Genomic DNA, 26,032 nt, shown 5'->3' with positions numbered 1-26,032 from the left:
GAATGTGAACTTTGACCCCCATCACTTCCACTGAAATTGCCTTAGGAAGGAATGCGTTTGCTGCCAATATGGGCAGCAGGAACAATAGCCGCTTTCCGACCGGAGAGATTTTTGCAGTTCCTAGAACATAAAATTCCTAGAACCCTTTTTTTCTCGTGTTCCGACTGGACCAATTTGGGGATTTTTACGTCCCTCTGGCCGCAGTTCCTGTAACTCTTTCAGCTCCTACTTCAGGGCAGGGTATTTTCTCTTTTCCCTTTTCAGCATATGAACCTGGATGAACGAGGGTCGGGTTTCCGGTACAGACAGACCAATAACGGGACAATTTTCGCCATCTTATTCATCACTAATTTCACTTCTGACAACGTTTTAGGCGAGAAATTAACGGTTTAGATCTCCAATATAGGCAGTCTTGCAAAAATTGATGCCGAATTGACAATTTGCTTCAAAGTTTTCGGAGTTGAGAAGCTCCATGAAGTGAGGCGACAGCCAGCAGGCGCCTGCCCCGGCCTCTAGCCTGTCGCTCGGCCAGTCTTGTTCAGAGACCCCGAGGTAAGCTGGAGGTCTCTCAGACCGCTCTCGTAAATAAGAGGCTTTTATTTCGCCGTTGACGGTTTGTTTGTTTAAATATCACAACACATGTCCATCATAAGATTAACGGGAACCTGTGGTTAACTGTCTTTTCGGAGTTAAACTCCACAAGCGTGTCCTGCGGCTCGCCGGCCGTCACACACACACACGTCCATAGCGCAGCAGGCAGAGGCGGGGGAGAGAGAGATACCCGTTTCTATTCGGGAGACTTGTTTAAATTATGACAAATATGCTATATACATTAGATTTAGTATTTAGTTAATATTTTTCTTGGTGTATTTGTTTTCTGATTTTAACGCTATAAAGACTGTTGAGGGGTAAGGGAGTGATTGCATCACTCCCTTACCCCTCCTACCAGTGAGTCCCTATGGCCACTTCGCCAGTGTGAATGCAATTGGAAAAAACGGTTTTGGGGGAGAGTAGGCTAGTTAGTAGATCTGTTTAGAAGTGTATAACTACGTTCATGTAACAACTTGGTCGGAAAGTGGCCAATAACAAAAAATGTTGGGACCCCTTGTTGCTTGTCCCTCCCCTTCTCTTTCCCCCTTCATTTCCTGTTAGCTCTCTACTGTTAACTAATAAAGGCACAAAATGCCCCAAAACAAATAATTCACACACAGAAATACAAAAACACACACGAAGTGCTGCAGTTCCTTTTCAGATATCTGCTAGACAAATTCGGCAATACTGATTTATCTGAGATAAACAAATAGCTGGTGTAATACAGCACAAGGACAAGACTCAGTTCACATTTCAATCAATGAAGGAAAAGTTTTTTTTTTCCCGCATCCCAAGACAGATCTTTAGCCATTATATTATATATGAAGGATCACAAGAGGAGGATGCAGTGAGGGTTTTATTTATGTAGAAATGAGCTCATGTTTATGCATGTGTCCTGAGTGAGCATTGATGTAGATGTGCTGTCCCTGCATGTGATGTGACAGCATCAATATGAGATCCATATTTTGTCCACCCTTGGCCTAAGACACCAAGCAGAACTAATTACTCTGGCAACACAGAGGCCACACGCTGCCAGCTGAGGGCCTGCAGGAGAGCTCTCTGAGCTGAACGATCTGTGGGAGGTGGAGATGCAGGAGCAGCCCCGTGATTTGACTACTCACCACAGATGTATGAGGTCATACACGTGGGTGCACATGCAAACAGATAAACATTTCTGAGGGAGAGTGGTGCTTAGGATGCGCCCATCTCCTTAGACAGACGCGCCAGTGAAGCAGCCAGGAGAATGAGGAGCGAGAGTCGGGCTGGGAGTTGTGTTCTACAGACACGCTTCAGTAATCATACAGTGAGCGAGCAGACAGAGGAGATGTTTCTTCATGAAACAGCCATTTTTACCTTGCTGTGCCTCTCCCTGGTGCACATCCAACTCCTGGAACCACACCATGTCGCTTCACACAGAGATCTTTCATCAGGCCATCACAAATGAACCACTTTTTTTTTTCTATCGGTTGCTTATTCATTCATTGATATCCCTAAGTAAAATAGAAACAATTAGACAGACTGAATTGTGACGTCTCACACACACACACACACACACACACACACACACACAAATCTCACAGTGAATGGTTCAAGTTTGGGGTAAACAGTAAATAGCCCCTGTGCCAGGACAGCTTTGCCTAGCTGCACATCGTAAATACTAATGACATCAGGATACAAAGTATCACTATGGAAACCAGGAGGCTCTGGCCTTATCCCACACCCCTCTGTACTACCGGAAGACTGGGGAAAAAAAGGCCCAACTGGGGTGGAGAAAAAGAGAGTGAAGGTAAGAAAAATCAAAAAGAAGTGAGCCAAAGGAAGAAGGTAGTGAATGAGAGTCAGAAAGATAAAAAGGGGGAAGATAGGGGTGAGCCAAAACGTCAGGGACAGAAAGAGAGTGTGCGGGTGGGTTGTGGGGTTCAGAGGCATTGGTCGGTCGAAGCTGGTTAGGAGCCAGAGCCGAGTGCTTGGTATGAAAACAGGCAGAGTAGTGTGCTGCAGCCAAGCCTGAGATTCAACTCTGCCGGAAAAGTGCTCCTTTTACCCCCAAATCTGCACTCTCATCTTCCCCCCCTCCCCCTGCATCCATCACCCTCTCTATTCTACCGCCTGACTGCCTTTCTTAAGACTCAGCAACACTTTCAAACAGGCCAGATGGGCTCAATGAAATACACCCAACTGTCTGCATCCGTCTAAATCTCTGTAATGCTATAGCGTTCCTGAGCTGCTTTATTTCCAAGTACAGTTTTGCCAAAGTGTCTAAAAAAAAACCCAGCTTGGCACAATGTCACTTTGAGCAGGCCTGGTACAGTATGATGCAGCATGTAGGTCATTACAAACCATAGAAAAAAAACGTAATGCCTCTCAGGAAAGATTGCTCTGTTCGTGTCGGGTTGTGACCCTCAAAAACACTTACTGTAAGTCATTTCCGAGCGTAAAATTGCCTGCTGGTGGGAAAGCTAATTTAGGCTCAGTATTGTACTTTGTCACAAACCAGGCCTCCAAACACATTTTATGCTAGGTGGGTCACAGAGCCATTTGGTCAAATCAATGGGAGCTAATCACTGAGAGCCAAGGTTGAGAACAAACTGAGCGCAGCTCATTTTATATAACAGAATGGGAACAAACCTCTACTTATCGACTCATTTAAGTGACCTGTAGCTGTTTACGTACTGGCACTACATAATGTACCCAGACCTTCACAAAACGTGACCTGAAGTTTTTATTAATTTTATTAGATTTCATTTGTGATGCAAAGTGACAAAAAAACCCAGCATGTTTTCTTTTGTAGTCCTTGGCCTCTGACTGAAATCAGCCTGGGAGTCGCTGTTTCTCGAGCCTGCCTGTGGATATGTCGAGCAAATGAGATAACATGATCCCACAGAGTCTCATTCAGTCACGTCTGCGTAATCCCACTGGAGGAGATGGAGAGGTGAATCCAGAGTAGGGTAACGGTGTCAATGATGGGTTTAAAACCTGGTTAAATTCCAGTGAGACAAAACTTGTCAAAAGGGCTCTGTGCCTAATCAATGTATGTGAATAGTTGTCAGCTGCCATCTTAGATGTCCTCTCTTATGTCATAGTTTTACAGTTACCCGGTGGTTATACTCTAAGGGTTAATATTGAATATGTGTGAGCCACACATCTTGGCTTGGTGTGTTTACTCTTCACAGCTTGTCAAATTCAATGTGTGAGAATTGTGTACAAATGAAGCTTGGAATACTACCTTCAATACTATGTAATAATAATTAACATAAAAAGCTTCCAGTTAGTTTAGTATCCAGTTCAGTTATAACGTTTCTGACAAAACCAAAATGAGTCAATCAAAACCACATAAAACCATACTAACAAGAGTCTACAAGTGGCTCTCTCTAGCATGTCAACATTTGCTAATTAGCACTAAACAGAAAGTACAGCCAAAGATGATGGATGTAGAGGAAGCAAGGGGATCATCAAATTCATTACAACTCAACCCGAGAGGACAGTGTATTATGTCTGTACCATATTTCATGGTAGTCGATCCAATAGTTGTTGAGACATTTTAGTCTCGAGCAAATTGGTGGAGGGAACAACATCTTTACCATCTCTGTTTAAAGAATCTACACTGTGTCATGTCAACGTATGATTGTTTGCTTCATTTGCTAAGTCATATATAGAATTTTTTTTTGAATTTTTTTCCACCGAACGCCACCGTTGATTACGGGAAGGTATTTACGTAGGTGGAGCATTCAATGCAGCAGGCTGTGAGAAAGTGAAAATGGAACTCGTGAGCAGAAAAAGTGGTGTTTGGTAGTACTTTCAGTCAAAAGAAGGCGATTCAAGTCAAGCTACATGTTCAATTTGCAATGCTGATTTGTCTCGTGGTAGCAAGTACCCTAAACATTACACAACATCGCCGCTGTTAAGACATTTGCGTATGAAACATCCGAAAGAATACGAGTTGTGCATGAAGGAATCTACAGACAGCAGCCAAAATGCAGCAACTTCAGGTACGGCAAAGGAAGGACAGTCACAGCTAAAAATAACTTATTTTGTTATATTTTGTGTTAACCAGACGACCCATTTCATTAATGCGTTTACTGTGTTAATGGACTGAGGATGGGAGTAGAATTCGGTATTCAGTTTTGGATTCGGCAGAATCTTAACCAGTGGATTCGGTATTCGGCCGAATCCCAAAAATCTGGATTCGGTGCACACCCTACCATGGATTTTGCGTTCAAGATTAAAATTATTTATTACAAGAAAATTCTAGATATAGACAAATTAGCAGTAATTGTATGGTCAATAAACCTTGAGTTCCAAATGTAACAGACAGACATAAAGGCTTGGATCAAGATGTGAAATGTGTGTAAAGTGTGGTGATCCAGCTGTATGACTACTGATATGAAACTGTATAGATTTGTATATGGTATGCAGTACTTCCTGAATCTTACATGTAGTTTACAGAGTATCACACTGGCTTAAATGGGCCTAGTTGATGACTAACACGGTTTACACAGGGGGACTCCACCAGCTTCCTTTCCTGTATAACAATAACAGCTATAAATAAGGTGAGTTTCGCAGTGAACCAGTATAAATGTGCTGCATGTAGATGCGGTTTATCACAAATTGTGACTATCAAAAGTCAAAAACAAAAATATAAAAAGGACGAGGCAGACGGAGACAGAGAGAGAATTGGTTTGCTAATATATATGACTCATTATGTGACATCATGTGCCATCCATCCATTCAGAGAGTTGCGTTTTATACGTGTCTGTTTGTGTATGTATGTGTGTATGCAGGGGTGGGGGCTGTGGGGAGGCAGAGACAGACTGGTACTTCATGTACTGCTGCTGTCTGCTGCCTCATACAGTAGCATTAGGCTACATTATTTATCCAGTGCCATGGCCTGTGTGTAGAACACCCTTCAGACAGAACAGTAAAAGCCTTCACTACAGTATGGCTTGAGAGTGATGTTAGTATCTCTCTCGTCTCACACACGCCACTAGTCTGTCCATGGTACTGACAGACAGAAAACAACAAACGCCTCATAAACAGCTTTCTATATAAAGCCATTGTTGTTCCAGACTATGTTTTGGTTTGATCCCTGCTCCGTATCGGCCGTATTACTCAGGTAATTCTATACAAAAAAAGGCTGTGATGACTCCGCAACAATGGATGGCTATTTTCAGAGGGATAGTGAAAAACTATGCTGGGAAACTATATAAGGGTGAGTGTGATTGGATCACAGCCATTGCCCCTGTGGGTATGGTTGGGTTTCTACAGGCAGCTGAGATAAATCCCCAGCAAATCTGTTTCTCCACTCCGCTGAAAGCAGATGACATTGTTAGCTCCTAACTTCTAGTCGCAATCCTTGACATCCTGGTTGGGTGTATGTAATTATTACTATGTGTGTGTTGCCCTTTGACTATCCAACAGAGCCATAATGGGTGTAACACCAACAGAGGACATTGAATTCAGAATGCCCCCTTTGTTCCTCCTGGAGAATTTAAATCAGGAAAGTGTGAGTCCTTGCTCATCTGTCGCAGGGCTTCTGTCCTGGGAAACCTGGACAATGACCCCCCCTCCCTCCCTAGAGAACACTAATGTCAGCCAGACCAGGGGAGCTCTAGATTAGAAAGGGTAACCAACATCTGGGGACTCAAGCTCTCTTGCCTATCTATCTATGATCTTATTTTCTTATTAACTTGTAACTATCCAAAGCAAGTCAACGGAATGTGCATGCACTTTGTCAGGAATATCCTGCATCATTTTCATAACACAGGTTTTACATATGGGACCTGCCCAGTACCACCACAGTTTGCACTTAAGGAAGGAAGTGTTACTCATTCATTTTCACACCCAAAAAGTGCTGTGGAACTACATCCTCAAATCCCCTGTTCTCTTTAGCTTTTCCTTTCCATGGAATATGGACAGACATTAAAAGAATTGGAGCTCAACCTTTTTTGACTGATGTACCCCACAGCCTATATAATTCTTTAGGCGTGAAGACCATCTAGTCGGCCAATCGTAGCTTTTCATCTTATTGGTTATTATTAGTAGCTAAAGATCAGCAAAAACTGCGGTTTCATCATGGCTTCATGGCGGGGTTTGCAGCTTTTCGATGATGTTCACATTGCGTAATTACGTCACTTCATAACGTTCCCATGGCGACAGGGGAAAATGGCTGCTCTTGTGTGACGTAAACAACATTTATTAACTTTCTGCTAAGATATATGTGACTTTTTTTACAACAAAAGTGCGGGGATTATGAAATCATGCAAGCCCCGCATATTTCGCGCAGAAATCGGCAATTTATGTGGCGAAAGTGCGGCGTATTTGAAAAAATGCGGCACCCGCATAAATATGCGGACTTTGGCTGTGTCACGGTCTGTCAGGAATGGCTTGGACCCAAATGCAGTTTAGATGATTTATTAAACAAAAATGAAGTACATACCAAAAGTGTCCAGAAAGCAACAGGCAAAAACTAATTCCAGAACAAACAGAACAGGAGCTCAAAAAACCAGAACTCAGAGACGAAAGGTAGACTCCAGACACGAACACACTCACAGAACACACAGCAACAGAACACACGGCAAACAGAATACACGGCAAACAGAACACACGGCAAACAGAACACACGGCAAACAGAACACACGGCAAACAGAAAAGTAATGCTCCCACACAAGACAAAGACAACACAGAGACTAAATACACAGGTTAACAAGGACTAACACGAAACAGGTGACACAACAGGTGAAACAAATCAGGGCAGAACAATCAAACAGGCGGGAAAACAAAAGACAGGAAGTTTCTAGATAGGACAAGGGAGACAAGACAGACTTCAAAATAAAACAGGAAACAGAACATCACAATCATGACAGGCTGATTATGCATTGAATTATGCGATCGCATAATCACGTTTTTCTGGAGGGACTGTTATTTCTTTCTGTTACATTATTTCAAATATGTAAACACTTTGTTTTATTATCTCCAGCACCAACTGTACATATATTGTCTCCCCCGCTGCTGCACAACCTCATTAAAGTTTCATCCAAGCTAGTCTTTTCTTCAAAATTCACACAACTTAACAGGATGAGAAACAAACAAGAAAAGCTTTTGATCCATGTGTGGCCTGGGTATGCTGAGCACTTGTTAAACCTTTGTCTGTGTTAGTCTAATCGTTTAGGTTTTCTATGAAAAGCAAAAGAATAGAGATTAGCCCAGAAGCAAAGAGAGTACTGTTGTTCATTTTGCACAATGACAATACATCTTCTGATTCTGATTCTGTCAGTTGCTGTATAATTTTTTGCTACCTTATTTTTTACAGATGAATAATACAAGATGCACTTCATGATTTAATGGAAGGGTTTTATTGCGGCAGTGCAAACCTGTCTCACTCAACCCATCAGTATCCTTTATAAAAACCCCAGGGACAGATGGGAGAGAAAGGGGAAGCTCATCCTGATGTTCTATATATACCCCAATACCAATAGCAGTCTCTGTCCCTGTGCTGCAGCCTGCCAGCCGGAGTAAAGGCCCAGCAGTCCAGCTCAATAAAGAGCCTCTTTGTCTGGCTCTGTAGCTCCCAACAGGAGTATAGTCGATGCTGTACAACACAAGAGACTCCAACACTGAGGCTAACCTTCAAGTTACAGGCCACAGGTGAAACATTTGTGCTGGTTCTGCATATTGAGAAAGGACAGAATGAGACTTGCGTCACCGTGTTTGCTTATATGCTGCCTCCTGTGAGGCTGTAGGATACTGCAATCACTCACTTCTTTCCTTGTTTTCATGTAGACTTACTGAGGAGACCTAGCAGGAAGTGTTTCTGGTTAAGTGAGACTCCGCGGATGAGTGCTGTGTGAGAACGAGGCTGGTATGTTACGGTGTTTTTGTTTTGCTGTGCAAGAGAACGTCACGTTCATAACTGTTCCCATAGGCTACTGAGATCCACCTAGTGAGCACGTTTTAGCCCACTAACTACACGTTGCTTTTACTTTCTATCGCTGCGCACCATTCTCCAGAGCATACCATCAGCTTTTAGGTTGACGTCCTTCATTTCAGACAGCTATTTGTTTCCCTTCATTTCATTTCAGTCTGAAAATGATTGTTGTATAGCACATAGGTATGTACTTCTTCAATAAAAAAACATTATTGTTTATGAAACTTGCATCATTGTCACATTATGCCGATATGAATAAGAGTAAATGTGAGGAATTTGACCTTAAAGGTCCAGTGTGTAACGTGTTTAGTTGTTCATTATGAAAATCTGTGTTGCCCGTACACAAACTTGTCCTTTTTCATGAATATTTACCACCACCATCAATTCCAAGTGTTCCTATTGGCTTGACATTTTACATTTGAGAATAGAATGGACCAACAGATCCCGTTGCTCTGGACGGAGACCAGTGAAGGATATTAGAAGCACTTTTCCGGTGATGGCTGAGCGTTACTGCGCAGCCTCCAACTAAGAGAGACGACGTAAATGTGACGTGAGCAACCTGTCTGAAAGTTGTAAGTCTTCTGGTAGCTGTGCCAAGAGAAATCTCAATCATTCAGAATCTTACAGAGACGGAGAGCGTAGGTATATGTAAGGCGATACCATGGACACAGGCTAGTTATTGCTAACTAAAATGCTAGTTAACATTAGTAATTAAACTTAAACAGCTAATGTAAGTCGAAACTGCCTGCGAGCTTCTCCTGTACTATACGGTAATTCCTCTACTATGCAACAGTAAAGTCCCGTGGTTATGACACAACCGTTAGCCTATTTTTACAAAACCGTCTGCTACGGAGCCATAACGTGAGATACAAGGTAATGGAGCCTTTTATACATTGTCGTGTTTCTTTAGAAATAAACAATGAACAAATAAAGTCTTTAAACGCTTCAGATGTAAAGTTATTCGCTGTCAAAGTGACGTCAAAATGAATGGCAGTCAATGGGATGCTAACGGGGGGTGAGTGCTTGTTAGCATCAAAATGGCGCGCATAGGAGGTACGGGTTGTGAGGAGAAGCTTACCCCCCTGATAGACGCTCCATATTCATGCGCTATCTTGAAATACGTTAGCCGGTAAGGGACATACAGGACATACTGCTCCGCCTTTCGCGTTTTCACTGTCACACGATAAACTCACAGGGTGCTGCTAATGCTGCTAATGGGTATCGTAGCTTCCCGGCCCCGGCAAGTTTGAAGAAGGAAACATGGAGGACCACACACATTCAAAATCCAAATTTCAGGAACAGGAGTCTTCTTCTTCGCCCAGAAAAAGAAAAAGGATATTGAAAAGAGCAAGAGACCGGCTTTTTGAAGTGTGAAGGCTACCGTAGCTGTAATACGTACTTTGAACTGCGTGGTGCAAGAGAGTTGATTACGATATATGATCTCAACGCTACATGGGAGAAATTCCTACACATTGTACCTTTAACTATCCCAAACCCTACAAATGACAGTTTGTCTACATTTCTCTCTCTTTTGCTCCAACGTAGACGTGGACAATCCTCATGTAACTGCTAACTGCCCCTGTTAGCCTCAGGAGGGTACACACTGTATTGCAGACCATGTATTGCAAATGTCTGATGCAATACACATGCAGTCGCCAACCGCTGCTTGTCACATGGCAGTGAGGAGTTTCACCACCAGAGCAGAACAAGTTCCAAGGTCCCACCTCACACCTGACACCCTGACCAACAGAGGGAGTCACTACTGCACCAACTAGATGATGTAAGTATAAAAAGTAAGTAATAAATAATAAGAGGAAGAAAAACTAAAATAGAGTAAAATAGAAACTGAACCAGAGCATTTGGAGACAAATAACATGACAAAGTGACAGTGGTGGGATTAATAGCAAGAGAGTCAACAGGTCTATATGTAAAAGAATATAGTGCAAGAGTGAATGTGACATATTAACGTGCTATAGTATAGGGGTGGGGGAAAAATTGATACAGCATATCGCGATATTTTCATCAATACACGGACGCCAGGTATAGATCTTTTATTATATAAATTGCACTTTAGAATTTAACTTTTTTTTGTACTAGAATAATGAAATCAATTGCTTTTTCTGTCCACTGGATGGTGTAGTTAAGTTTTGTTTTCTGGCGAGGGCGGTCTCGCAAGGGTGACCATGAGCGTGCACGAAGAAGTTGGTGAAAATAAAGATGGACATCATTTAAAGTTGTATAAAAGGTTATAAATGGAAACATATTGCAGACTATCGCAATAGGTTTAAAATCGCAATAATATCCTATCGTTATAAGTATCGTGATAATATCGTATCGTGGGGCCTCTGATGATTCCCACCCCTAATATAGCATAATATAAACATTATGATATAGTGAGGGAATGAGACATATTGGTGCTTTAATAATATAGTATTAAACATAATATATAGTATATTACAACAATATAACAGTATATAGAGTATAGTATAGTGAACAGTATAACCCAAGAAGTGGTGCAGCAATATAACATGTATAGTATGAGGTAGTGTAAGATATAGCGTAATATGTTGTGTGATACAGCAATTTAACAGAATATAAGAACACCAATATAATATAAGGGATCATATAATATGGTAGAGTATAATACAGTATATAACACGGATATATCAACAGTGTGGCTGCCTGCTGCAGCTGGAAACAACGACGATGAGAGGGAAAGAAAATAAAAATGTTGCACGCTGGAAAGCCAAAACCATTAACTGAAAGGTGGTACCATGCTTCATACAGCTTAGGATAACTGCTGAGTCAAGTGATAATTCTTTGTGGTCATCACTACAAGCGACACCTTATTTGATCCGATTTAATTATTAAATTATGGATTTGTGCAGCTTTACACTTTACTGCATTACAACAATGTGGTTAGGTTGAAAAACTACTAGTATGCAGATCCACCAACATGCTTCATGTGGCTCCGTGACTTACCGTCTAATTATTTGACCATTTTTCATCAATGCAAAAAGATATAGGTTTTTAGAGAAAAGAAATGTTATAAATAAAGCTCTAAATAATACTGCATCAATCGATCCTTTCCAAAAAAACAGAAACACATTTCTTATTTTGTCATTCTAATCTAAAAGGGAAATTCTATTTTCTTCCAACCACACCACAAGCTCTGCTGCAGAAGAGAACCTGCAAGAAGGCATGAAAGTGTCTTTGCTCGAAGGCACTTCAGCAAAGCAGATGTTGTTGTCACAGGAGCTTGTGCACGTGTATTCCACTTTAAAGAGGCACGCTACCAATCGTGCACATCAAATCCAGTTTACTTGTCATGACGGTGAAACAGTTGTATAATGTCTTCTGTGGCTCTGGACAAGCTTTCTAAAGTTTGAGGAAATAACAAAGTCATAGTGATGTCATCTCAGCTTTTAACAGAAAGGGTCTAACAAAAGATGCTATTGGGTTGCATTATGGGAACTGTAGGGTCCAGAGTTTTTTGGAGCTTGTCCCATGCTATAGACTAAAAGCCAGCTATGTAGATAGCAGATAGCTCTGCCTCTGCTGCTTCGATTTAATAATCTTGTAAGTCCACCAACTTTATGAGAGCGCAATGCTACAATCTCAAGACTAGCCTACCCCTTTTAGGATATTCTCATTTCTCAACATTTTACTTTGCTTATCAGGGTGGTAAACTACAAAGAGAAGGACTGGACCGGGTTGGACTGACAACTTCAAGAACTACCACTTTATCGCCTCTCCCTCTTTCTCTCTGGTATCCTTTATGCACCCTTTTGTTCCCAGTTCTCCAATCTTTCTAGCCTCTGCAGAGAAAAGCTGACCAAACTGAAACAGAACAGTCATGTGTACAAGTGTGTGGATGCCTTGTGTGTGTGTGTGTGTGTGTGTGTGTGTGTGTGTGTGTGTAGGGTGTTTGTCCCCCTGCGGCATGTAAGGACAGGGCGACTAGGAGGAGTGTGTTCTGAGCTGTGAAGTGGGTGTCTGTGAGAATAACAACAACACAGCAGGATGTATGATAACGGCACACATACACTCCAGCATACGCTTTGTTCCTCACCCACAAAACTCTTCAACTCGATGTCATGCTTTGACAAAATGCCGACAGCAGTCCCCCTCTGGCGTTGCCATGACAAGCTCACTGCTCTTCTCATAAATAAAACAGCCGAGTAAAAATGCAAAATGCACAGATACACATACACACCACAAGACAATTGTCAAATATAGTCCTTAATCAAAAAGACTTTCTCGTCACAGATCTAATCTTAAATATTTATTCTGCTCTTTTTCTGTCACACTCGAAAACGAATAATGTATCGCAGAGTCGCCCTCAGACGCAACAGGAAGAGGAAGATGGGGAAGCTGAGGCAGGACCGGCTACATTGATTGATGGCAGCATGAGATGTGGCGAGGTGTCAGTTGGGGGCGCACCTTTTTCACTGACTCAAAACACATGACAGCAGAAGGGAGACACACATACAAACACGCACCCATCAGAAACCTTTAAGACTTAATCCGTCACACCAGAACTGACAGATTAATGTAAAATGGGAAAAAAAATAGAACACCTGGGGACAAAAGAGCAGGAACAAACTACATAAACACCACAATGAGATTTAAACTTACACAGGAGCCCAAACACACACACACGCACGCACACACACGCACGCACGCACGCACGCACGCACACACACACACACACACACACACACACACACACACACACAGAGTGCGTCTCACTATCTTTGTGGGGACCCGTCATTGACATAATGCATTCCCTAACCCCTTACCCTAACCTTAACTATCACAACTAAATGCATAACCTTAACCCTTACCCTCACCCTAACCATAACCTAATTCTATCCCTAATCCTAAAACCAAGTCTTAACCCTCAAACAGCCCTTTAAAGTTGTGGGGTCCAGCATTTTGGCCCCACAAAGCTGTCCGGACCCCACAAGTATACTGTATTCCCGGTTTTTGGACCCCACGAATGTAGTTAAACAAGAACACACGCACGCACACACACACACACACACACACACACACACACACACACACACACACACACACACACACATTTTAAAAAGACACAGGTGAATCTGAGTGATGCTGGCACACTGCTCCCCACACTGGCCCAGATAAACAAAGAGAACACACACACACACACAATATGGTCCAGTATGGGGCTTATATAATGTATTTTCCACTAACATGGTAACTGCACACTTATCTTCCTTGGGGTGAACTTGGCTCAGCTGGGCCGGACATGAATGCTGAGAGAAGTTGAAGAGAGGGAGGGGGTGCTTGAGAGGAAAAACAAAGACTTGAGCGGTGCACCGACAAGCCTCCTCAAGACCAGGACGTCTAATGGAAAGGCAAAGCACGGTAACATGGTCCCCGCAGGAGGTGCGAGCACAAGCGTGAGCAAACCCTGAGGCACTGCCTCCCATGCAACCCAAACACACATTTATGAATTGATTGGCTTCTACTTTTTCTTATTTATTTTTTAAACCCTTATACAAACAGTAGATAGCGTGCAGATGACATGGCCTCTGTCATTTTTTACACATCACATTTCCAGAGGATCTGCCGTGTCATCACACCCCACCGGCCTCCAGCACATCATGAGATTCAATGTCTCCCACACGCTTTCTCAGTACAACTATTTCACATTTCTCCACACAGAGAACAATGCAGGATCATATATCATATTAGTGTGGCTGAGCATTGCAGCTCCATGTTTACCGATCTATCACTTCCTCTATTATACCGCTCCCTTATCTCAGGCAGAAGGAATGAGAGTGAGAGAGAGAGAGAGAGAGAGAGAGAGAGAGAGAGCAAGAGCAAGTTACAGAGAGAGTGAGAGAGAGAGAGAGTTAGAGAGAGAGAGAGTTAGAGAGAGAGAGAGAGCAAGTTAGAGAGAGAGAGAGAGAGAGAGAGAGAGAGAGAGAGAGAGAGAGAGAGAGAGAGAGAGAGCAAGTTAGAGAGAGAGCGAGAGAGAGAGAGAGTTAGAGAGAGAGGGAGAGAGAGAGAGAGAGAGAGAGATGTGTATTGTATGTTTGTTGACCTAAGCTCTTAGTAAGACTTAAACAATCATATCTCAACATTTCATATGGCAAATAGTCTTTTTAGCAGTGTATCGTGTATGAATTGTCCAAACATCACAGTTCAACAAATGGTGAGCAGTTGTTAAAATGAACAAAAGATATGAACCAAAGATAACACGATAAACGCTTGAACATACAAGTTCTCGACCTTGGAAACAGTACTTTGACAAAAAAAACTTAACTCAACCACATTTTAGTTTTCTTCCTCTCTGGATGGAGTTTGCTCAGTTGTCAAGGAGATACTAAGATAGAAGTCACATAGATAACCACACAGATAATCCTTTGTTTCTGTTATGATGATTACATGGCGTCATCGTGGCAATTTGTCACGTGTAACTCTTTTTTTTATAATGATCTTTTTATTTGGAAATTTCACATCAATTGACAAGTACAAATGGAATTACAGTTGTTAACATCGGAATTGTACAGAACCAAAGGTTTTGTATCACGTCACATGTAACTCTAAGACAAAGATTAATGTATTTAATGAGTTACACTTTTACTTCAAAGTACACTTTGTTGGCTGAATCTCAAAATGTGTTATTCCCTGACCTGGTTGCCTTTACGTCAGGGGTCTTCAACGTTTTTTAAGCCAAAGACCCCTTAACTGAAAGAGAGACAGAGCAGGGACCCCCTATTACATTTATTTTATAAAATGAAGTTGCATGGGCCTACAATAACTAGGGTGGCCTAAAGCCTTTATACATACCTTTTTTTACATAGAATACTAAGCTATTCAAATTGCCTAATAATTGTTGGCATGATTTTATAACTCATGTTTTAATGTTAAACATGCGTGTGGCACACATCTGTGGATGGCATCAGTGACTACCTTGACTATAGGCCAGTAAGCAGTGGGGATTTATATTTGCTAATAATATGTTGGAGTCATGTTAAGACTCCCCCCCCCCCCGCATTGACTCTGAGGACCCCCTAGGGGTCCCAGACCCCCTGTTGAAGATCCCTGCTTTACATTCAGAAGTCTCTTGCATTATTTAGGCCACATAAGGAAGCCCCCAAATGTCCTTATAATTGTATAGGGACACAGAATGAACTAATGTAAAAAAAAAAATCTTTATATATTTATTTTTTATAGTGTCTTTTCAAATGGTTTCTCTTTTAGGTCTACTGTTTCACTCACAACAAGAGCAACAAGAGAAATTTAAACACATTGTTTAGAAGTGAAAGGGAGAAAACAGGGGGTAAAACTTTGCTAAAAGGAAATCAATGAGATGGAGCAGAAGAATACAGTAGAGTAAGTGAGTGAGTGAGTGAGTGAGTGAGTGAGTGAGTGAGGGAGTGAGTGAGTGAGGGAGTGAGTGAGTGAGTGAGTGAGTGAGTGAGGGAGTGAGTGAGTGAGTGAGTGAGTGAGGGAGGGAGTGAGTGAGGGAGGGAGTGAGTGAGGGAGGGATGGAGTGTATTTTCATCCTCATCCTTCTGTTTACTGAATATATAGCCTACATATAGGTCAGCTCTACAGGCTGTGAAGGGCCCTGGCTATGATGACCACCACATACTCTACTCTAGCCTACACTGTAACACACTATCTTCCTTCCTATGCCAGAGGGCTGAGGGCAGAGTGTGCAAAGGAAGGAGGGCAACCATGCAAAGCTAAATAATGCAGTGGCTCAGTCTCCACATTATGACCTAGTAAATGGCTGGTTATACAAACACTCAGACCCTCTTAGGCTGCCCATGTCTGACAACACAATCAGATGGATGTAACAGCTCTTATGAACTCCTTTATTGCTATAAGGACTGGGGTCAATTCGCTCAATTCAACAATTTAACTCTGCACATCTCCAGGACAATAACTCTGTATAGACTGTCTGTATGTGGTAAAGGTTTTTGACATTTTTGGCACCCTCTGAACCGGGTGAATGGCATGTGAATGAAGTGTGATGCCATCTGGCCTATTGCCACCCATGTTACCTAACGGTTATCTAAGCAAAGTGTGAAAGGGTGAGATTAATGACATTAAGGGGCAATAGAAGATCTCTCTTGGCATGCATAGGCCTGTGTGTTGACAGTTCAATAAGGACGAGTGAAACAAGGAGTGTTACTCTTTGCCCCAGACAGACATATATCACACCAAAAAAAATCCTCTCAGTCATTTGGATCTTTCTTTTCTCATTTCCACATTTGAGAATGGCTCCAACAACTTCATGCACTGTGACACATCTACAGTGGGTTAGTAGCCCTACAACTGGACAACATATAACTTCTGACATCACGCATGTAGCCTGTATGTGTCAGGGGACAGAGTACCAGCCTAAACATTCATGTCACACGTTCAAAGTATAAGCAACTCACAGCCCGTGACAACCCACTCGGCGTCCCACCCTACCTTCGGTGTGGCAAGTGGAGGACAGGATGGTGCTCGGAGGGCGGAAGAGGTACGGGAGATAACGGGAAAAACATTTCATCTTCTTCTCCGATGCTTGCCGACGGGTGGAGAGCGTTGTGTTGCGGGCTCCACATCCGCACTGACGCCGCGACAGCAAGCCAGAGAGGAACCAGTGGGGTGAGGGAGGGGAAAGAGGCTCTCTGTCCGCGGCGCAGGGGGCTATGACAGCATCACTTTTCGCAGGCAGGCAGGCAGACAGCGCAGGCAGCAGGCTCCGGTGAAACTGCGCGCCGCCCGGGGAGCAAACAGCGCACAATGTCAGCGCACCTCCGCTTCCGTGAATGTAGTTGTGTAGAGTGAGAGCAGGACAGGGGGGTCGTCTGTCCTCTCAGACGGGATGTCAATGTACGTGTGGTCTGCCGGTGTAAACACCCGCACCCCTCGTGTTTGTTAAGCTTATTGGAATTAGCCTACAGCTGATTATAGAGATGATGATGATGATGATGTTGTTCCCACGATGTTCCAATATGTATCTGGCAGGCCACTTATTAGCCTATTAGCCTACATGTATAATAGCCTCTACGATACACATAGTATAGCCTATGGGCTATTTTCTGGTGTCACTGTAGCCTATGATTTGTTTTATGTTTTATCACATTACTGGTGTTAGTTATTTATTCTAATATGTAGGGAAATTACAACAGTAGGACTACAGTGTGTGATAAACATAAGCCTATGCCAAAACTTAATGAATCATAGACAAAACTTGTTTCCAACTGCTGACCAGGTTTTTAATTAATTGGGGTTGGCGCCATCTTGTGGCAATATTTAATAGGCCTATAGACAGCAAATGAGCTCTTATAATATTGCAAAAATAAAACTAGTAATAAAACCAGTTAAGAATGTTTAGAAAGGAAGTCTCGTAAAATGTATGCTTGTGCACTTTAACTTGTGGTAATAATGCATGACCATAAAAAAATAGATGAAAAGGAACAAAAATCGCCTCATACGTCGATTTGAACTATTAGGACTACACGCAGCAGTGTTTAAAAATACTAATATGACTAAATGTAAGTGCTCGTGTTTATAATTACTGTGATAAATGTGTTTTTTTATCCCCATAACGTAGACATCTCGCGAGACTTGAGTGTGAACTAATGCCAGCGGAAGTACTTTGCGAGTCTCTTTTCCGCCGGCCATAGAGGAGCAAACGGCAGGGTAAGAATTCCTGGCAGATAATTTCACTAAAGTTATCACCATCCATCCTCCCTTTAATGTCACTGTGTATTCATATAAACGTCTAAACACCTCGTGAAACTTGTCACAATTAAAAAACGGCCAATATTGAACAAATATTGATGATAGATTACTAGTTAAACCCTCTCAGTATTTGGTGCCTCTGCTAGGTCGGCCGGTATCCGCATGTCGGCTGCGGATACTTAAGGTGGCTGATTCTAGGTGCTAGCAACCAATATTCGACTTTCTTTACAGTTATACGCGTTTCTTTTTAGTCTGTAACTCACGTTACTGTTGGCACAGAAATACTATCGCTCCAGTCTGTCTGTTATATTATGCTAACACAGTAGTGTCATTTTGCTAGCTTAGCATAACCTCACCGCTTTGAAGAAGTAGCAAGCTAGCTACCAAAACCTAGCCATCTAACAACTGTTTTAATACCGTCAACGTGGGTGTTTTAAGTAGCGTTGGTTGCAATGTTTCTGTTAGTGTTTCAGGGGAGGTAACGTTAGTGTACAGAGAAACTAGTTATTCAAACTCGAGTTGATATTGACGTTTGGATACTAGCGTTTGCTAACTTGCTAATGTTGCATTTTCTGTTGAAACTTTGTGCTAGCAGGTGTCACGTTTTCAGCAATTAAGAGATATTTATCCGACAACTGCCTGCGTTGTTATAGAATTTAGTCGTTGGCTAGTTAATAACCTGTATGTTTTGTTTGCTCACAGCATCATGAAGCTTAATCCATTTGTAACATCCTCCCGCCGCAAGAACCGCAAAAGGCACTTCAATGCCCCCTCACACATCAGGAGGAAGATCATGTCTTCCCCCCTGTCCAAGGAGCTCCGCCAGAAGTATAATGTGAGGTCCATGCCCATCCGTAAAGATGACGAAGTCCAGGTATTGTAGTTTGGATTGCTGAAAGTTTGTCATAATTTGTGTAAAGTGTAAGCTGCACTTGCTTGACTTGCTTGTTTTGTTTGCAAACAGGTTGTCCGTGGACACTACAAAGGCCAGCAGATTGGCAAAGTAGTGCAGGTCTACAGGAAGAAGTACGTCATCTACATTGAGCGTGTGCAGAGAGAGAAGGCCAACGGAACCACAGTCCATGTCGGCATCCACCCAAGCAAGGTGAGATACAGTTGTGTAGACCTCTACCTAGTCTGCTTAGTGTAAATAAGTGTCTGTGTGAAAGTGTGAAATGTCATTGTTGAACGCAACAAGAAAGTCTGTCAATCTTAACCTATTTTAAATGGCTGTGTGTGTCAAGACTCTTGATGTGTTCCTGTCAATGGCAGACCCTGCAAGCACTCTGCAATAGAGGTGGGATCGGCAGAGCTGATTACCTAGATAATCAATACATTGCATGTCATTTAGCTGACGCTTTTATCCAAAACGATTTTACAGTTGCTATATATGTCAGAGGTCGCACGCCTCTGGAGCAACTAGGGGTTAAGTGTCTTGCTCAGGGACACATTGGTTGATGTGTCGCAGTGGGAATCGAACCCAAATTTCTCACACCAAAGGCATGTGTCATATCCACTGCGCCATCACCAACCCGATCGATGGAAAATGCTAGACCACACTTGATTTTATTGGTTAATCCAGTTCATACCAGGTGAAAGACCTGTAATACACAAGTATTCAGTTCTCAACACTGAGAAAGGGCGTTGATTCAAGTTTGTGGTGATCTTTGAGGCTGCAGTCAGGGGTGTTGTTTCATTGGGCTGCGTTATATTGAGGTTTTTCTGTCCACCACATTTAAATGCAAATAGACAGTTTCTTCTGGGATTTCAAGTTCCCTGAAATGGTAAGATGGCACATCTCTTACCATCAGGTGTCAACAATATTTCGACACTTAGTTTCCATTAGGTCCAACAACCAATCCAGACTTGACCCCTTGTTCCCCACCTTATATTTTTAGTGTATTTATTCCTAACTAGTAGTTGTTGGAATGAATATGCTAAGGAAAAAGGTAAAATTCTAACTGCAAAATGTTGGTTATTAAAGTTAGTCTGAGTGCAAGAGAGGTAACAATATATTTGACCATATGGAAGCAATGTAAAATGCAGTTCTGCCAAGTTCAACATCACTGAAGTTCAGTATCTGTGAAATTGTATAAAAGTAGGAAATGAGAAGTTTGTCAATTCATCTTAAAGATTATGTGTATAGTAACCAACAGTAGAAACCCTTATAGATTGTAATGCAATATGTTACCGTTTGTGAATCTGAGTGTCAGAGAGATGGCAATTAATCTCTACAAAGTACAGCCTTAAACATTACCATAGTATTTGCATTGCATTATATTGTAATGTGTGGCTGGCCAATGTGGAGAAAATCAAATATCAAGATATTTTAACTATTACAAATACCTTTATCCATACTGTTATGACATTGGATGTTTGACTATTGGTGCTCTTCTCAAAAATGGTTACACAATGAGCTTTGTGATAAATAATCATTAATGCGGCTGTAATGACTAAGTGTGTAAAGGCAAATAATAGAACAGTCTGGTAAGTTCAGAAAGTTGCATCACTTTAATGCAGCTTGTAAAACCAGGAAAAGACAACACTTGCGCCACATTACGATATTCAAAATTTAAGACATCTATTATCATATCACGATATTAATATATTGCCCTATTGTAAGGTGTTCCTGACGTTTTTGCTTCTGTATACATGTAAATGTATATTTGTATATATCTATGTACATTTGGTAAACAAAATCAGAACAGTGCAGTCCACTGCTACTTCATTTAAAAATATAGCCTCAAAATCATAGAACAAAGTCACACAAACTAATCTCAACAGTTTTTATATTAAGGGAGTATTTATTGCAGGGCTTTTGGAAGCTCTTGCTGCACTGGTCACAGTAGAAAAGGCACAGGTGTTAATTAATTGGGGCTGAATTCCATGTAGCTGTTTCAGCTTGAGGGTCCTGGTATTGTGCATGTTGTCTCACTGTCAAACTTTCATGGCTTACTGGGACAACAAACCAAAGCCCATATAGTTGTTAGTAACACCTAGGCCTTTCCTTTTGACAAGTCAAAATTTCTGCTATTGAACAAATTTTGTCTTATTGTTCAATCTACTGCAGCAAACCTGCCAGTCCTTTGTCGCCAAGCTGCTTTGGCCCACCATGATATTTTCTTGGGTTTAATTATATTTTCCTAAACCAAGCTGTATTTGGTACAACTGTCAAATATTTGTATTCATGGTCAAATTCAAGTGGTTTGGGTTTTAGAACAGCTGTGAGTAAGCTGTCAAGAGACGGTCACACAGATATGATGATGATGAAAATTCTACACAGCAGCATTTTGCTGCGCTCACAGGAACATGTAAACTGGCCAAAACAAACTAGTGGAGCATTTGGCTCAGCTAGCAGTCCCTTTTCAGACATTTTGACATGTTATGGACATGTGCATCTAATAGCAATGAGTTTCAATTTTATTTTTTAATTCCCTTTTTATTGATACAAATTCAAACCTCCATCAGACACTTTATTACACACATTCTTAATTTCAAAAAAGGGAAGTTATATAAGAGTAAAAAACGAGAGTACACAAACATATATATATATATATATATATACACACACACACACACACTGATATTAATAACAGTTATAAAATAAAATAGAAAAGGTGGTAAAAAATAAAAGTACAGAAATAAAAGCCAAAAAAAAAACTATAAGAACTTAAAATGCATAAGTAAATGCACATTAAACATGTTCTCTGCACTCTCCCTTTTTGTTACTTAGGAGTCTACTCTGTCACCTCCCAAATAGTACATTTTAAGGTATTTTACTATAAGAGGAGGCATCCTGGGAATGTTGCCAGTGTATCAGGTAGAAGATAATATCAATCCATTCCATTTTAGTGTTCCAGTAAGCCATACCGTTTAGCACAACTTCTGGGGCTATGGAATTGGCACGCATAAATGGAATGCAGCCATAATTAATTACACCTGCACTTTTCTTGTCCTGCCATCTTAATATTTGTAGAGGAACCTTTACTTTATTAGTGTTTTTGAGAGCTTGATAGCAGTGGGTCACATTCCATTGACTGCAATATATGTAATGCTGTGACCTTAATATACACTATGTAATTGTACATCATGAGTGAATAACTGACTTAAGCCCAACAACTATCAAACATGTAAGGCCTTTGTAACTCCCATTTCATTAATGGATTCTATTTTGTGAATTTGTAGTGGTGGTACTGATTGCCAATGTCTGTTTGACCAACAGACTGATTATTACATAATATCCACAGGTAAAAATGGTCTTGTGGACATACCTTTAATTTTATTGTAAGCGGTTGTGAAGTCACCAGATTAGTTTAAGAAATTGTAAATTTTTCTCTTAATTGGTACCACTGCCAATGAGGAATTCTATGACTTGTTTACCAACGTACTATTTTTTTCCTTTTGCAGGTGGTCATCACCAGGCTAAAGCTGGACAAGGACCGCAAAAAGATCCTGGAGCGCAAGGCCAAGTCTCGTGCTGATGGGAAGGAGAAGGGCAAATACAAGGAGGAGACCATTGAGAAGATGCAGGAGTGAAAACGATCTTTTGCTATCAATAAACTGTGTAAATGGACCATACTTGTCTGTCATGTTTTTAGTTGCGGGTGTGCAATGGTTTTCTTTGAGTGATGTCAAATATATTTCTAGGTTACGGAATTTATAGTTGCATGCATACCTTATTTGAGGTAGTCTAACACAGATTGTTGTACATCACCTGTTAGAAGAAGATTGGGTCCTAGTTAAAGGTCTGTACATAGTCCACACACTCACACAACACTAGTGCACACATTTTGTTCAGTGTTTTAATCCAATCTTGCGGCCAAAGGTCTAGGAAACAAATTTTTATTATGAATTTGTTCTGGCAGAAGTTTTTTCTCCAGAGAAACTAGTGCTGAAACTGATAATTTGCACTAGTATTTTTAATTGTACATGTTAGAGTATACATGTACAGGTGAATGGGGCCTGGCTGTTTTGATTCCTGTCAAGAACTGAGCTGATGAGTGTAAAGTCTCAGAACATGGCAAACTGACATTGGAAATGTCTGAATGAAATGCTGCTGGTGTCTTTGGCAGATTGAATTGCTGACGAAATTTAATATTTTAAACCCCACACATAAAACAAAAGTTCCATTAAAAGTATGAACAGTCGTGTTTAGCAACATGTTTTACTGCAGCATGGGCCTAGTGTTGCTTGCATGCCACTAGTTATGTAATTATACAAAATGGGCGATAGGTGTCACTTTTTCCCACAGATTGAACCTTCCCAATTCTAGTAGTTAAAATAAATGAATTTTTTTCCTTCCAAATTAAGTGTCTCTAAGCAACCAAAGAGCCTGGCTGTCAACAACTTGTTACTTAAGAAAAACGATCATAATCTTGATATTGTACAAGCTTATTTACCAACTTCTCTAAACTGTAATAGTAAATGTAATATTGCGCTGATTCACAGAAAAAATGCCAAATAAGTAATTGTTGCATCTTTTCAAGAAGTTAGACGTGAAGATATTCCTTACAAATGAATGTTTAGAACAACGATTCACGTTACTTCCTCACTCTGTCGGTCATGTGATACACTGACTGTGGACCCTGTCTGGCAGCTGGACAGGATACTGAAGTTGTCTCAAGTCAAAACTTCTTACCTCTGAGATATTCTTGGTTTTAAAGAAAAACACCACCATGGCGGAACTAGGTTTTGTGATCGCCATGTCTGTGATGACTCTGTTTTGGGGCATTATTGGCGGAGTAGTGCCCTGGTTTATCCCTAAGGGACCAAATAGAGGGTGAGTTGGTTAGCTTCACTTTAGCTTTCAACTGGCTAACGTTACAAAGAGCTAACTCAGTTTGTATTGTATGTTGTCCCGTGACTATCATTTGATACAAGTAGCTGTACAGTGTATAAACAAGTAGCGATGCCATTTAAATACGTTTCTCAACGTTACTTAAACTTTGTGGGCGAACTTTACTCGCTAGTAAGTAAAAGTTATGGTTAGCTAACTGAAGCTAATTTGACAGCCCTTCCTTCTTTGTAAGTCGAAGGAAGCTTCATACTTTTTACCTTTGTTTTAATGCTGGGGCTACTGACATCTCTGTACAATAAATCAATATTGTCTATTTCCATATATTTAAATACCAAACTTCAGAGTAAATATACTCCATATCTGGAAAATGTGCCTAATGAAACTTCCCTTATTTGCCTGTTTGTCACTCGCATCACGAGATCGAGCTATGTTAATAGCCTGCGTTGTATTTTAAACCCACGTATGCAGCCATTAATGTTAGATTTATAAGTATGCCACTTTAAAATATGTTCTTCTATTCCCACAGAGTGATAGTCACAATGCTGGTGTTAACCGCAGTCTGCTGCTACCTGTTGTAAGTATTATCATCCTGGAAACGTGCCAGGGTTCTTGGAAGTTTTGTTGTGTGCACTCTGTGTTTTAAAACATGTCTGTTTGAAATGATCATTACATCAATCCATTGACAGACGCATTTATTTTGGTAATCAATTAGTCTGACATTTAAATGTAAGTAATTGGTTTAGCTAAAATCCGAGCATTCCCTTATTCCAACTTCTCAAATGTAACGATTTGTTGCTTGTCTTTGTCTTATGGATTCACTTTTTCGGCTGTTGAAGACGTTGCCTTGGGCTTTAGGAAATAAAGGGATTATTTTCTGACATCATTTTTAGTTGCAGCTGAAATCATAAGTTTAGAATGCCTCTTTTCCACAAGTGGACATGCATTTGTATAGCTGATACTGTGTGGAAACAATTGTTTCTCAATATAAATTAGTGTGCAATATTATCATAATAAAACAAGGCTTGTTATTGGACTTAAAACTGTTATGCATATAGTATTTCTGTCTTGTGATAAATTATTCATATCCACAAGTAGTTGCAAGTGTGCATATGGTGTCATGTTATATGTCAGTAGTGCTGCAAAGTGAAGTAGTTCCCCCAAAGGCCCTGAGTTTGATGCTGTGTAGGATAACCCTAACCTGTTTTGTCATGACAAATGTGGGCCTTCATTAAGAATTACCCAGGAGCTTTCCTACATAATATGTTGTGTTCTTATTTCTTGCATTCTTAATATCCTTTCTGTCCATCAGCTGGTTGATAGCAATTCTGGCCCAGTTGAACCCACTTTTCGGACCTTCTCTGTCCACTGACACCATCTGGTACCTGAACTATCACTGGCCTTAATTTACTCTCCCAGGACTCCTGACCAAGCAGGTAAAGTTCTTCCTCTGAAACAGCAATGTATTGAACCTACATTTGATGTTGTACCTTGATACTGTACTTGTATTTAGCCTATAGATCATGTATTTGATTGTTTGGCTCGATTTTTCAAACTGTTTCTGTTTTATTGTAATTTCCCCCAGCGGGGGAGGACCTGACACTGCTGCATACCAATGGATGTTTGCTTCTGACTTCATGCAGAGATCATTCCTTCTGAATCACCCCAAGCTCAGACCCCTGTGCAATTTACTGAGTGACGCCCACACTGGTGCCTTAAACAAAAAAGATTCCCAAAGGACTTCTGAGTGATCTCACTGAATGTGCTTTACTTTAAATTAAAGCAACCTTCACTTGTTGTTTGGTTATATTATGTATATTGTGTTTATTGTTAATATGGATGGCCGTGCCTTTAAATAGTTGATGTGTGGTGTGTTTGATGTTATCTTTTTGTGTCTGATAATATTAGTAATGGATGCAATCCTCTCAACAGTGGAGTATTAATAAACTAATAATCAACACAATTGGTCCATAACCTTTGTAATTTGTTTTGCCTAA

At 41.0% G+C, this 26,032-nt stretch overlaps 3 protein-coding genes across 3 annotated transcripts in view; 2 read left to right on the top strand and 1 right to left on the bottom strand.

The window, feature by feature from the left end:
* The window catches only part of ppp2r2ba (protein phosphatase 2, regulatory subunit B, beta a), a 52,677-nt gene extending 33,731 nt beyond the window's left edge, over nt 1–18,946 (bottom strand). Inside the window, exon 1 of the mRNA XM_078260973.1 lies at nt 16,982–18,946. Within this exon, the coding sequence (XP_078117099.1) occupies nt 16,982–17,060 (79 nt within the window). The 5' untranslated portion in view covers nt 17,061–18,946. The remainder of the gene's footprint in view (nt 1–16,981) is intronic.
* rpl26 (ribosomal protein L26) lies at nt 18,111–22,814 on the top strand. Its single transcript, XM_078260974.1, has 4 exons — nt 18,111–18,199; nt 18,944–19,115; nt 19,206–19,346; nt 22,649–22,814. The coding sequence occupies exons 2-4, from the start codon at nt 18,948–18,950 to the stop codon at nt 22,775–22,777; spliced, it is 438 nt and encodes a 145-aa protein (XP_078117100.1). The 5' UTR covers nt 18,111–18,199; nt 18,944–18,947; the 3' UTR covers nt 22,778–22,814.
* Nucleotides 22,815–23,794: 980 nt separating this feature from the next.
* On the top strand, nt 23,795–25,998 carry atp6v0e1 (ATPase H+ transporting V0 subunit e1). The gene is made up of 4 exons (XM_078260972.1): nt 23,795–24,020; nt 24,565–24,612; nt 25,348–25,471; nt 25,621–25,998. The coding sequence occupies exons 1-3, from the start codon at nt 23,917–23,919 to the stop codon at nt 25,439–25,441; spliced, it is 246 nt and encodes an 81-aa protein (XP_078117098.1). The 5' UTR covers nt 23,795–23,916; the 3' UTR covers nt 25,442–25,471; nt 25,621–25,998.
* The last annotated feature ends 34 nt before the right edge of the window (nt 25,999–26,032 follow it).

The sequence above is a fragment of the Sander vitreus genome, chromosome 10 (assembly GCF_031162955.1).
Source record: "Sander vitreus isolate 19-12246 chromosome 10, sanVit1, whole genome shotgun sequence".
NCBI lineage: Eukaryota > Metazoa > Chordata > Actinopteri > Perciformes > Percidae > Sander > Sander vitreus.
The sequence above is the reverse complement of the archived record's forward strand: the minus strand, read 5'-3'. Positions and strand labels throughout refer to the sequence as shown.

What these genes read in the sequence shown, in the direction of transcription:
- atp6v0e1 (XM_078260972.1), top strand. Translation starts at nt 23,917, where the DNA reads ATGGCGGAACTAGGTTTTGTGATCGCCATGTCTGTGATGACTCTGTTT. An exon ending in CCTAAGGGACCAAATAGAGG is followed by an intron (nt 24,021 to 24,564) that starts GTGAGTTGGTTA and finishes CTATTCCCACAG; the next exon opens with AGTGATAGTCACAATGCTGG. An exon ending in GCAGTCTGCTGCTACCTGTT is followed by an intron (nt 24,613 to 25,347) that starts GTAAGTATTATC and finishes TCTGTCCATCAG; the next exon opens with CTGGTTGATAGCAATTCTGG.
- rpl26 (XM_078260974.1), top strand. Translation starts at nt 18,948, where the DNA reads ATGAAGCTTAATCCATTTGTAACATCCTCCCGCCGCAAGAACCGCAAA. An exon ending in GTAAAGATGACGAAGTCCAG is followed by an intron (nt 19,116 to 19,205) that starts GTATTGTAGTTT and finishes GTTTGCAAACAG; the next exon opens with GTTGTCCGTGGACACTACAA. An exon ending in TCGGCATCCACCCAAGCAAG is followed by an intron (nt 19,347 to 22,648) that starts GTGAGATACAGT and finishes TTCCTTTTGCAG; the next exon opens with GTGGTCATCACCAGGCTAAA.